Below are 12,796 nucleotides of genomic sequence, written 5' to 3' on the forward strand. Positions count from 1 at the left end.
TGTATGGGAAGGGTCTGAGAACACAGGGCCTTCTAATTGTGGTATGAATGCTGTGGCTTTTATTCAAGGGCAAAGAGAGAGGTGAGGAACGAATTGGAGGGGGCTGAAGGAAGCAGAAAAGGTTGCTGAGGTGGGGTGAGGATGCACAGCTTAGACTGGCACATGGGAGAGCAGCCAGATTTGCGATCTGTTTGTAGGCATAAGTTGCCAATGGATTGGTTGTGGGGAGTGAGGTTAATCAAAACATGTCACCTGGGTCTTTGGCCTGAGGATGGTATTTGGTGGTGGGGTTCAGCCTGGGAAATGTCATGCCCAAGTTGCCATCTGGCCATTCACATGAGACTCAAGGAGGAGATCAGGCATCGTTCTGAACCTTGGGGGAAGAAATTGTCATCTAGATGAACAAGTTAGAAGTCATAGCCTAGAGATTTAATTTGGATGGCTTCATCTGCGTTCTCATGATTTGCCTGCAAGTTAGTTAAAAATAGCACTAGATGAGAGGAAGGCTTCAATCAGCTTCTCATCTTTCATATACCCTCAAAAGGCTGAGCTTCAATAACCGGTGTCCGGCATTTCCTCTGAAAGTTCTGCATAGATGTTTCAGAATTTCTCTATGGAGTGGGGCCAGTTCTTGACACCTGTTCTGTTGTTTCTGGGACTTTGGTGCCTTCACTGAAGCTGAAAGAGTACTGAACAACTCAAAGTCTCCTTATACTTATATTTTGCCACCTAACCCAGCACCCCTTGATTAGTAGGCACTAGGTAACAGTTTTAGTTTTTAAACAAAGTATTAATAATAAGCTATGTTGAGAAGAGAAAGTTGGGAACTCCCAATACAGAAAATCCATTACTGTGGCCCAGGAGATAGATTTCTAAGGACTTGGCTGAATTAAAATGAGATTTAAGGCACTCAAAATGCCTGATAAAGCCCTGATTCACCTAAATCTTGCATGAACTATATAATACATACATACATATTTCATACACGCATATATACATATGCTCAGTAATCGGTTGTACCATGCATGGCTTGATTTGAGTGAATAATATTCCTAGGATGAGCCACACTTGGGTTCACCCCTGAGGTCCCATCCTGTCTTCCTTATTCCTGTTGTCCTTAATAATGACGACGACTGCTTTTCCTGGACCCACGCCTTTCCACAAGATGGATAATTTGTTCCCATGTAGTTCACAAGTGGCCTGTCTCAAGAAGCCTTTTGCTATGTCCTTCACCATCCTGTTCCCATGTGTTCCTGTCATAGCACTCACCTTTCTGCATGACACACCACTATAAGCTCCAGGAACCCAGCACGTTCTTGCTCATTTTGTATTCTGGGAAGAGAGCACAGAGCCAGGCAGTAATGATGGCACATGAATACCAAATGCTTGGATACAGAGAGTGAATATCAACTGTAAAGCCGGCTGGGCTGCTGGGGTGGCTTTGCCCTGGGTTGGCTTAGTGCACAGTGGAAAGGGGAGGTGCTAGCTTACACAACTTTGTCTTCTATGACTGGTGTAAATTTCTGCTAGTGGCTCAGTATGCCTGCTACCTGAAAGTAAGCCTAGAATCCTGCCAAGTGTCATGACTTAGAGCCCAGTAGAGCACAGTGAGCTTAAAGCTCAGAGAGTGTTTCCTCAAACTCGCTTTCCATAGTCTGCCACCTTTAGGAATTTCACCAGGCTTAGGACATTCAATGACAAGATAATAATCTGTTAAAATGATGTCTTCATGGAAAAACCTTATTCCATTTGTACTCAGCTAAGCATGGTGTAGTCAGTGTCTCCATCTTCCTGAATTTTCTACTTTTCCTTACAGCATGGGATGTGTAAACTGCTCTTCAAAGCACCAAATTTACCATAAACATGGGAATCTCTTGTAATTCAACTGAGGTGAAGCTAGAATTGATGTGACCTCATAGTCGACACCACAACCACCACCAATGGTATACTGTCTAGGCAAACATCTAATATATGTGACACTTGAGTAAAATGGAAGATGAAAACAAGAGGGGGCTATTTTGGTTAATTTCATAGACGTTGTAGACTTGAAGAGTACCTAACATATTTTCACTTGTGGACTAGCAAGATGGAAGTTCCTTATTTGACAATACATCATGCCTCTCTGGTTTTAAATGATAGCAGACATTCTTGGGATACCACCTTAAGCATAAGACAATCGTGACAGCCCCTTAACACGTGAGGGTTCTACACCCATAGATTCAGCTAAATGTCTATCAGAATTATTTGAAAACCAGCCAATTGCTCATGAAAGTTATTTGAAAACAAATGCATCTTTATTGTGATAAATAACGCTCTACCTTAGAGAGAAGCTTGCTAAGACTCACGATGCTCTAAAGGAGGTGAAACAATCTATCCTGCAGGGGAGTTCCTTCAATCTCAGGAAGTAAGCTCAATAGATTTAGGAAGTCTCTGGAACTGAGCAGACTTACCAGACTTCTCCCTTCCTAAGTATACACAAACAGTAAGTCCTGCAGAGAAGCATCCCCCCAGACAAGCCTGGGTGCCTGGAAAGACAGAGAACAGCCAAGCTGCCTGGAAGAGGTTCAGACCAACTAACTTGCCTTGAAAGGACACAGTGTACCCCGTTGAGATGCCTGTAAGTTGTGTAGTGAGTTCCAGGCTTCTAGCTTTTACTATCCATCACCCATGCTGGCATGGGCTTTTGATGATAGAGCTGACTTTGGGTTATTTTTGCTCCTGTAAATAACCTATTACCCATATTTTTTTATGTAACCTTTGTAAAACTCACTTACTAAAGGCGTGCACCATTAATCCCAGGACTAAGGAGGCAGAGGCAGGTGAAGCTCTGTAAGCTGGAGACTGGCCCACTCCACAGAGCTGCTTCTCGGACAGCCAAGGTTACACGAAGAACTCTGTCTCAAACTAACCAACCAAACAAAAAACAAAGCAAGCAGCAAAAAGCCATTGCTTTACCAAGTTGGACTTTGGTGGCACTGTTACTGTCATCTGTCATAGGTTTCCTGTGTAAGGGTTTGTTCATGTCTTCATGGGAATAGTGTCACACAACATATGTAGACTTTTTTCTTGTCATTAATTCCTAAACTATATAAAAATTAGTAGGATAACAGGTTCATTAATTTATTATAAGTAATCTAGAGATGGTGTAAAGAATTCAGGATTATATGTGTAGGTATAATCATGTGTATAACACAAAATATATCATTTTATATGAAGGATCTGATCACTGATAGATTTTTGTATTTTCATGGAGTCTAAAACCCATCTTCTCTTGATCTATAAGGATCGTTGTAGTATAGATATAAGTTAAGGACAAATCTGCTAGTTGCTTACTGAAGGTTCAACCTCAGGAACCACATCTCTCCAGAGGCTCAAAACTCAGAAATTCACACCTCTTGGAGAACCTATACTTTGTCAGGAACCCAGATCTTTAGGAACACAACTCAAATCTCTTTAGGATCTCACATCTTAGTAACCAGAATCTCTTCAGGATCTCGCATCTCCTCAGGAACCCATATCTCATCGAGGTCTCACATCTCAGGAAGCCCTCTCCTCAGGAATGTCTACCTCTTTAGAAACCATCTTCCCAGACATCTACATACCTCTTTACAGCAACCCTCAGCTCTGCAGGAGAGCACTTCTCCTCGGAAATGCATGGCTCCACAGGCGCACTCATCTCCTAAGCTCACATTTTCTTTCAGTAGAGAAGGTGGCTCATTAGTGAGCATTCATTTATGGGGAGCCACTGCTTTCTGTGACGAGTAGAGCTCCTCTGATCCCACCGTGTGCATCATATTGACTCGTATCTTCTATATATAGCTCCGTCCTGACCCTCTAAACTCAAGTGCTGACTACAGTTTGGAGATTAATAATTTTAAGATCAATAAAAGGAATGGATAATATAGTGATGAGTAACCTTAAAATCTCAGAAAACCAATTTTCCCTAAGCATCTGAAGTGTGGAGGAAAGCATAAGCTGGGTTTTATTTATAACACAGAGTAATCCCTGTCTTTCCCCTGATTTTACTCCACATTCTAAGAGCTACGAGGACCCTGGGTTGGTTGCCCTGCATCCAGGGAAAGATCTGTGCAGGAGTTTTCTACAGTTCATGCTAACTAGAATCTTGAACTTTCTACGCTGGGATCCGGATATGTGAGGAATATGTCATAATGATCAAGAGCTTGGTCATGGCAAGAGCCATGACCCCTGCCTCACTCAGCAGCTGTATGGCCCTGGATAAAGTAAAATATTTGAGTCTCAGTCCCTTCTTCCTAAAATATAATATGTGAAAATGAAAAAAAAATAGCCTGGATCATAGTAAGTATTCAACAGATAGGACTTCATCACCATCTTCTCTATCCTCCTTTTCTGCATCATCATCATCATCAACAACACTATCTTTATCATTATCATTCTCATCTCCATTCTCTTCCTCCACTTAATCTTCATTCATCATCATCATCATCATCATCTCTATCAGCATCTTCACCATCATCTCCATCATCGTTGTCATCCTCATTATCCTTTCTATCTTCATCATCTTTGTAACCGCCATTGTCCTTCATGTCATTTTTGCTTCTCTGTCATGATGCAGATCCAAAGATTCAGGCCATGTCACCTGAGGCTTGACTTGTGGTCATGTTTCTGTGGAACTCCTGGCACACTGTCCTAGGGCGGGTGTACATAGGAAATTTAGAGAACCTTGAGCAACTGAGAGAGAAGTTAATATTTTGAATTTATACCATTGGTAAATGGTAAATAGTAAGTCTAATGGATAATCCTATACATGTTCTAATGTTTTGTTTGTTAAGGATGCCTAGAGTCTTGGCAAGCTAATGGTGAATTATGTTGTCCCATTCGGAACTAGGTAACTGTAGAAAAACTCTTTAATAGAGCGATGAAATTTGGATTCCGGGGAGATAGCTCAGCAGGCGGAGGTGCGAAGCCTGATGATTTGAGTTCCATCCATAGGACCCATGTGGAGAGAGGAGAAAATCAACTGTGACAAGCTGTCCTCTGGATTTCACATGTGCGTCGTGTGTCGTATGCACCCATACAGTACATGCACAATGCATACGTACATAATGCACACATAATGCATACATACATGTATACATGCAAGCATGCACACATACCATCCCTCCATCCATACATGCATCCATACATGCATCCATACCATACATACGTGGGGAAAAGATACATTTGACTTGGCTTAGTGGAGTATGCCTGTAAGTTCAGCATTCAGGAAGCAGAGGTGGCAAGTTTGAGGGCTACATGGACCACATAGCAATATTTGGTTCCCTAAACCAAACCAACTAAAGCCCAACAACAACAACAAAAGGAAATATGGTTATCCTCCTTTCCTGGAGGATACAGAATTAATCATAAAGGGGATTGCTCACTTTGGATGGAGTACGTTAGAAAGATAATTCTTTAAAAGTTCGCACTGTAACAGAGATCTGTTACACACACTGTAACAGAGTTGCTCTCTATTTAATACACAAAGTTGAGTACGAGTACTTTGGCTGAGCTTCCTTATTGGTTACCCAGTGCAGAGTGGTTAGCCCTGAAACCAAACACACACACACACACACACACACACACACACACACACACACAGTGCAGAGTGGTTAGCCCTGAAACCAAACACACACACACACAGACACACACACAGACACACACACACAGACACACAGTGCAGAGTGGTTACCCTGAAACCACTCACACACACACACACACATAGTGCAGAGTGGTTAGCCCTGAAACCACTCACACACACACACACACACACACACACACACACACACAGTGCAGAGTGGTTAGCCCTGAAACCACACACACACACACACACACACACACAGTGCAGAGTGGTTACCCTGAAACCACTCACACACACACACACACACACACACACACACAGACACACAGTGCAGAGTGGTTAGCCCTGAAACCACTCACACACACACACAGACACAGACACAGACACACAGTGCAGAGTGGTTAGCCCTGAAACCACTCACACACACACACACAGACACACACAGACACACACACACAGACACACAGTGCAGAGTGGTTAGCCCTGAAACCACTCACACACACACACACACACACACACACACATACACACAGAGTGCAGAGTGGTTACCCTGAAACCACTCACACACACACACACACACACACACACACACACAGAGTGCAGAGTGGTTACCCTGAAACCACTCACACACACACACACACACACACACACACAGACACACAGTGCAGAGTGGTTAGCCCTGAAACCACTCACACACACACACACACAGAGACACAGACACAGACACACAGTGCAGAGTGGTTAGCCCTGAAACCACTCACACACACACACACACACACACACACACACACAGACAGACACACAGTGCAGAGTGGTTAGCCCTGAAACCACTCACACACACACACACACACACACAGACAGACACACAGTGCAGAGTGGTTAGCCCTGAAACCACTCACACACACACACACACACACACACACACACACACACACACACAGAGAGAGACACACAGTGCAGAGTGGTTAGCCCTAAAACCACTCACACACACACACACACACACACACACACACACACAGTGCAGAGTGGTTAGCCCTGAAACCACTCACACACACACACACACACACACACACACACACACAGTGCAGAGTGGTTAGCCCTGAAACCACGCACACACACACACACACACACACACACACACACACACACACAGACACACACAGACACACAGTGCAGAGTGGTTAGCCCTGAAACCACTCACACACACACACACACACACACACACACACACACACAGACACACACAGACACACAGTGCAGAGTGGTTAGCCCTGAAACCACTCACACACACACACACACAGACACACACACACACACACACACACAGACACACACACACAGACACACAGTGCAGAGTGGTTAGTCCTGAAACCACTCACACACACACACACACACACACACACATAGTGCAGAGTGGTTACCCTGAAACCACTCACATAAAAACCAAAAATGGACTGAGCAGATTGTATTTATATGTATTTGTGAATATACATGCATACATTTATGTATCAATAATAAGAGAAAAAGGCTATGAACTTGAGAGTGGTGAACATGGGTGAGGTTTGAAGGAAGGTAGCTGGGAAGGGCTGGAAAGAGGAAAGGGAGGAGAGAAAGTGGTATAATTATATTTCAATTAAAACATATTAATAATAAAATATGAAAAGGAGTCTAGTGAACTAAAGCAACATTAAGAAAACATGTTTCCGCAGTATGCATAAGGATGGAATATGTGCAATACGAACCTAGGGACAAAGAAACATTTTCATAAAAGCTGAAAAACACATAAGGTTGTGGATATTCATAATAACTCAGAATAGCCTCCCCCGCTGTTTTGTAAATAGTAGCTTTGTGCCTATGAAAATGTCCACTTGCTAATTCTGTGTAGCTCAAATCTAGAGTTAAAGACTCCAGGCATAAAGTTTATATGCACATTATATTTGTCTTTCTAAAATAAACATATTTACGATGAAAAGTTCTGAAATCCTTCTTACTGACAGGGTTGTTTTTCTAATGTACCTTTTGGATGGCTTAACTACAGTCTTCTAGTTTCTTCCTCTAGTGACAGAAGAGTCTGCCAAGTTTTCAGGTAAGATGATGGGGTACCCTTCTACAATACAGATATTCCACTATAAAATGAGAACATTTAAGGACAGATATTTATTTTTCTTGGAAATAGACAAAAACTTTAACTTTGTAAGGACGAAAATAGGAAAGGTGGAAACAAAATGTAACCCACCTGAAATTTTCTGGGCAGTTTTAATGATGTCAGATGCTGTAACATGTGTAGCAGAGATAAGTTAACGCAAAATTATTTATTGTATAACTCCTGACTATGTGTAGGTTGGGCACGTGGGAACGTTGCTTTCTCTATAATTTTTTTTTCAGTGATATAAATGAAAACACTTAGAACTGAGAAAACATGTGTTGGATTTCTTGTCCCAGTTGCTTCCGACATTTTATTTCTTAGTCATAGTTACATACTACTTTTAAAAACATTTATTTATTTATGTGTATGACGGCTGTGTGTGGAGGCTGAGGAGAACCTGGAGTTCTTTCTTCCCACCATGTGGGTCCCTGGAATTGAACTCATATAGTCAGGATTGGTGGCAAGTGCCTTCACCAGCTGAGCCCGCTAGTTGGCCTACAGCAGCTGTTTTTAAAATGGAGATTCGATGGCTTATGATTACATGGAGCATTGTGAGATTTGGATACGGCATCTGTGGAGGAATGTTTAACTTTGCTCTCTCACGGCAGATAACGGATAGATACCACGGTGTGAGTTTAGAGCATTCAGTGATTCGGACTGGTCCTTATCACGCCATAGTTTACTGTAATTTCTTGCGCAGGTGCATTATGAACTTGTGGGTCTTGTACCACAATGCATGGCAAGATGCCTACTTTGTCGTTGAATGCTGGGATTGTTGTGCTGTCGTTGAGTACTTTTTAATATATATTTATTTTATCTATGCGCATGTGCCTAATAAATGTATGTGCACGAAGTACCTTCAGGTGCCCATGGAGGCCAGAGGGCACTGGGTCTCCTGGAACTAGGGTGACAGGTGGTTGTGAGCTGTTTCGCGAGTGGGTGCTAGGAACCGAGGCGCATCCTCTACAAGATCAGCGAGTGCTCTTCTTCAGCCTTCTCTCCCACCCCTGTTGCTGAATAATTTGTTAAAACTCCTCGACCATCCACACCAGGCCCCTTGTGGTGAGAACTTAATCTGTGATGAGTCTGGTGCATGCTGACTCAATAACTAAGAAAACCACCTCTATCTCGAATGGAGGGAGTCGAAGTGTAAATATCGATCACACTTAGAGGCTCCCCATTCTGTGCACCGGGGGAGAAGGAGAGTTCCCCGTGCAATCCAAAAAGGCCTTGGAAATGGGTGGCAAGTGCTGTAACGGGGCTCAGCGGGAAGCTGAGCTCCTTGGACTTGAGGTCAGGAAGGGCACAGGTGCAGGGGATGGCTGAGCGCTCAGGCACGCGCCAGTTGATTCCCCAAGCAGCCAGTAAGCGGCACTGTGCCCCGGCGCTGGCGGCCGGAGGAGCGGGCTGCGGATTACCTGCAGCAGCCGGGGCTGGCAGCTCCTCCCCGCCCGCCCCCAGCCCGCCCCCACCGCTGCACTAGCCGGGCTCCGCGGGCTCCGGGCACTCGCTGGCGGGAGCCGGGGCCGAGCGCGCCGGGCAGTGGGGCCTCCTCCCTGCGTCCTCACGCCGGGCTGTCCTCCTCCCGCACCGTGCGGCGCAGGGAGGCCCCGCGCCTCGGCCGCCCCCGCGTGCCCGCCTCCGCCGCGCTGCAGGGGGACCGACCGCTGGGCTCTCGCCACCAGCAGCGCGGCCCCCTGGGTGCCTCGGGCTCCTGGCTGTGGCCGCCGCAGGGGCAGCGACCCGAGTAGCAGCCGCTGGAGCCCCTAGAACATCCTGGTTAGCAGTGACTAGAGCGCCCAGAGAAGCCGCAGCAGCAGCAGCAGCAGCAGTAGCAGCAGCAGCAGCATAAGTGGCCGCGGTCGTGGGGCTCCGCCGGGCTCCGGAGCCGGCCGGGCCAGGAGCGCGGAGCCATGGCTGATGCGGGCGAAGGCGAGGATGAGATCCAGTTCCTGAGAACTGTAAGTGCCACGTCGCGGCGCGCATCTCCCAGGGGAAGGGGTGCCTGGGAGCCCCCCGCAGGGTCCCCGTAGAGTGACAACCGGCTGCGGGGCCGCCTCTGGTCCGCCAGAGGCGCCCCAGGGATGCTGGAGGGGTCTGCATCACCACATGTGTGCAGGTGTGCGGGTCTGCCCCGGGAAGGGCAGGACGCGTGTCTGTGCGCGCATGTGGAAAACCAAGAGGACCCAGTGCGGTGACAGCGTGGCGAGCCAGCGGGAGGCACACGGGCGGGCGCTACCCAGCTGCGGGAGCTGAATTGGCCAGGGACCTCTCCGACAGACTCAGGCTAGGGTGCAGGGCTGCGTGTTCCGTGGGGCGCGCTTAGCGTGGCGGCTCTGGCTTTCGCTGTCCCTGGGGCTTCAGGGCTGAGTCTGCGCGCCGTCACAGAGTGAAGACATGGCAATCCGAGTACTTGGCGGTGTCGCTCATATAGTGACTGGCCAGGGCTGAGAAGGCTGCCCCCAGGGTGCCTCCAAGTCGGGCAGATACCAATGCCATGACGGCTTGCTCCGGTGGTCCCCACGGTTCCCGGCATGGTGCCATGCTGGTTTTCGTGACGACAGCTTGCAGAGCGCATTGGAACCGTGTGTGTGTGTGTGTGTGTGTGTGTGTGTGTGCATGTGTGTGTGAGTGTGCGTTCCTGTGTGTTGTGTGTGTGCGTGTGCACGGACCGCATGAAAGAATTTACAGAGGGTGAGCATCATGAACATGTGTCATTCTTTAAACGTTGGCTTGTTGAATACTGAGTGCAGCAAAGTGCGTGCCTGCAAGCAAGTGATGTTTGTCTGTGTCTGTTTGTCTGTCTGTCTGTCTGTCTGTCTGTCTGTCTGTGTGTGTGTGTGTGTGTGTGTGTGTGTGTGTGTGTGTGTGTACAAGGGGAGGGTGGCTGCTCGGGATTTCCACATAGTGTGGTAGGCAGGGAAAGACCGGCCTCACTCTAATAAGATTCCAAGTGCCTCTTGGCTCTGTTGCCTTCCTTCCTGACTGTTCTACACTGCAGATACTTCCTAGCTGCTTGCTCACCTCCAAACCTTTGAGCCTGCTCCAGCGCCAAAGAAGTGCAGGAACTCCCTATCACATCAGTCTGCTTAGCCTTTTCTGCATCATCCCAGTCTTTCCTTCCCTACCTCTCCTCTTTTCCCAAGAATATCCCCCTGACAGGATTCCTTTCCACCCAAGACGGCATTTTCTGCTTGGATTTCTTCCTGGCAGCCTTAACGTTCCACTTCCAGGTACAGTCTCTTCCAGATTCACAGAAAACACCACAGATGGGAAATATTTGAAATCCTAACTAGAAGATAACTGTTAGGTTATTTGGATAAAACCTGAATGGTGTTATTAGGAGCCCATTCCCCTGCACACTTTACTTTTTCCTAGTATTTGGGGGGGTGGGTCATTTGCATTCCAGAGAGGCCTGTGAGTGCAGATCAGTGGTCCAATCAGGGGAACACAGGTCTGAGCTGAGCAAGGCTGTCCCCATACATAGACAGCATCCTCACTAAGACATTGCTTATGAAGGTATCCGAAGCCTTCTAGCCATATTGCTTATTACGTTTCTTAGTGGACAATTGTCTAAAAGTTCTGTTTTGTTTTCAACAAGTCAAGCTGTAGCCTCAAAAGCCAAGGAATGCCTTTTTCCGGCAGATTACAGTTTTAGCTGCTGTGTGGCTTTAAAATTCAGTTTGTACCAGACTCTACAGGGTTAAAATTAGCCAGGAAATTTTGGCTGGTTTTTGTGAGTCCAAGGGCTCCCTGCAGGCTTAAATGCTAAGCCCAGCTTATGGAGGTGCTGTTATCAGAATGTTTAATGGGGACTGAGGTACTGTGCCTGCCTGTAGGGTTTTTTTTTCTTTCCACATATAAAGTCATGTTAACTCTGTGCCACTTAGCAGCTGCCTGTCAGCCAGAGCGACACCTTTGATAAGTGAGGCTTGGGTAAGGTCTGGCAGTCCTAGGCTGAGATTCTTCTTTTAATAAAACATTGGTAGGTTGTTGTACTGATGATAAATGACCTTGAAGGAGTAGCATTGTGGAGAGGGGTGTGTGTGTGTGTGTGTGTGTGCCATTCATATCTGAAAGGAAGGTTTCTTTTTCTGAGCTTGTGATTCTAATATGATAATTCTCAAGTCTTTCTCCAGCTCCCCCGTCTGCTGCCCTGGATCCTTCCCATTTTATTCTTTAACCTGAGTGTGTTGATGGTTCAGTGATATTAATGAGGTTAGCAAAGGCAAGCGTGCCATCGCTTTATTATCTTCACCCCTCCCCACCCCTGGGGACAATTTTTAAAATGTGAAAGTGTCATTATGAGTTATTTCATTTTGTGTTTATTTATTTTTGTTCACACTTGATAGCCTATGAACATAGGGTGGTATAGAATATGTAGCATAGGATGGATGATATAGAATTCCTGGAGATCCTGTCTCACTCTTCAGAGGGCTGAGATTATAGGACTCACCATACCTGGTTTCATTTTTTTTTCCTTCTCTTTTTAATTTTTCAAAAAAAATTCCAGACTAGCTTTGAACTTGCTTTGTAGCTAAGGCTATCCTTGACCTATTGATTCCTCTGCTTCCCTCTCCTGAGTGCTGGGATCACAGGCATGTGTTCACGACAGGTTGATACAGTGCTGGAAGGATGAATGCAGGGCTTTGTGTGTGCTAAGCACATCCCAGCTCCTCATTTTGTTTTTTTTAAAGGCACATGTGCCAAGGAGCATTAAGACTGCATATTTTGACATACTAATTGTAACTGAAATCTTTCTGAGAGTAATAGACAGAGTTGTACATAAAAAAAAAAAACAGTCATGGAGATTCTGTGGCTGTGCTGTGCACCAGGCATTTATTTACACAACTGATTAGCATACCCTGATTATTATTATCATGTCAATTGGGGTTGGATTCTGCGTTCCAGCACACTGAAGCATCTCTACCATCCACAGCTCCTCCCCTTTTCCTTTCTCTGAGAGGTCTGAGATGGTTGCTAAGGGACATAGAGGTGACATCTTTAATGGAGCCTTTACCTGAGTTGTGTCTTCTCTGTTTCTATCAGGG

The 12,796-nt window shown here is 46.0% G+C and overlaps 1 protein-coding gene across 6 annotated transcripts in view; it reads left to right on the top strand.

The window, feature by feature from the left end:
- Positions 1 to 9,243: 9,243 nt before the first annotated feature.
- Positions 9,244 to 12,796, top strand: part of Ryr2 (ryanodine receptor 2) — a 568,461-nt gene continuing 564,908 nt past the window's right edge. For all 6 annotated transcript variants that reach the window (XM_085831287.1, XM_085831288.1, XM_085831289.1 and 3 more), the window contains exon 1: positions 9,244 to 9,706. In XM_085831287.1, the coding sequence (XP_085687413.1) occupies positions 9,659 to 9,706 (48 nt within the window). In that variant the 5' untranslated portion in view covers positions 9,244 to 9,658. The remainder of the gene's footprint in view (positions 9,707 to 12,796) is intronic.

Source organism: Mus caroli, unplaced genomic scaffold, assembly GCF_978045245.1.
Source record: "Mus caroli unplaced genomic scaffold, Mus_caroli_1 scaffold_15, whole genome shotgun sequence".
Classification (NCBI taxonomy): Eukaryota; Metazoa; Chordata; class Mammalia; order Rodentia; family Muridae; genus Mus; species Mus caroli.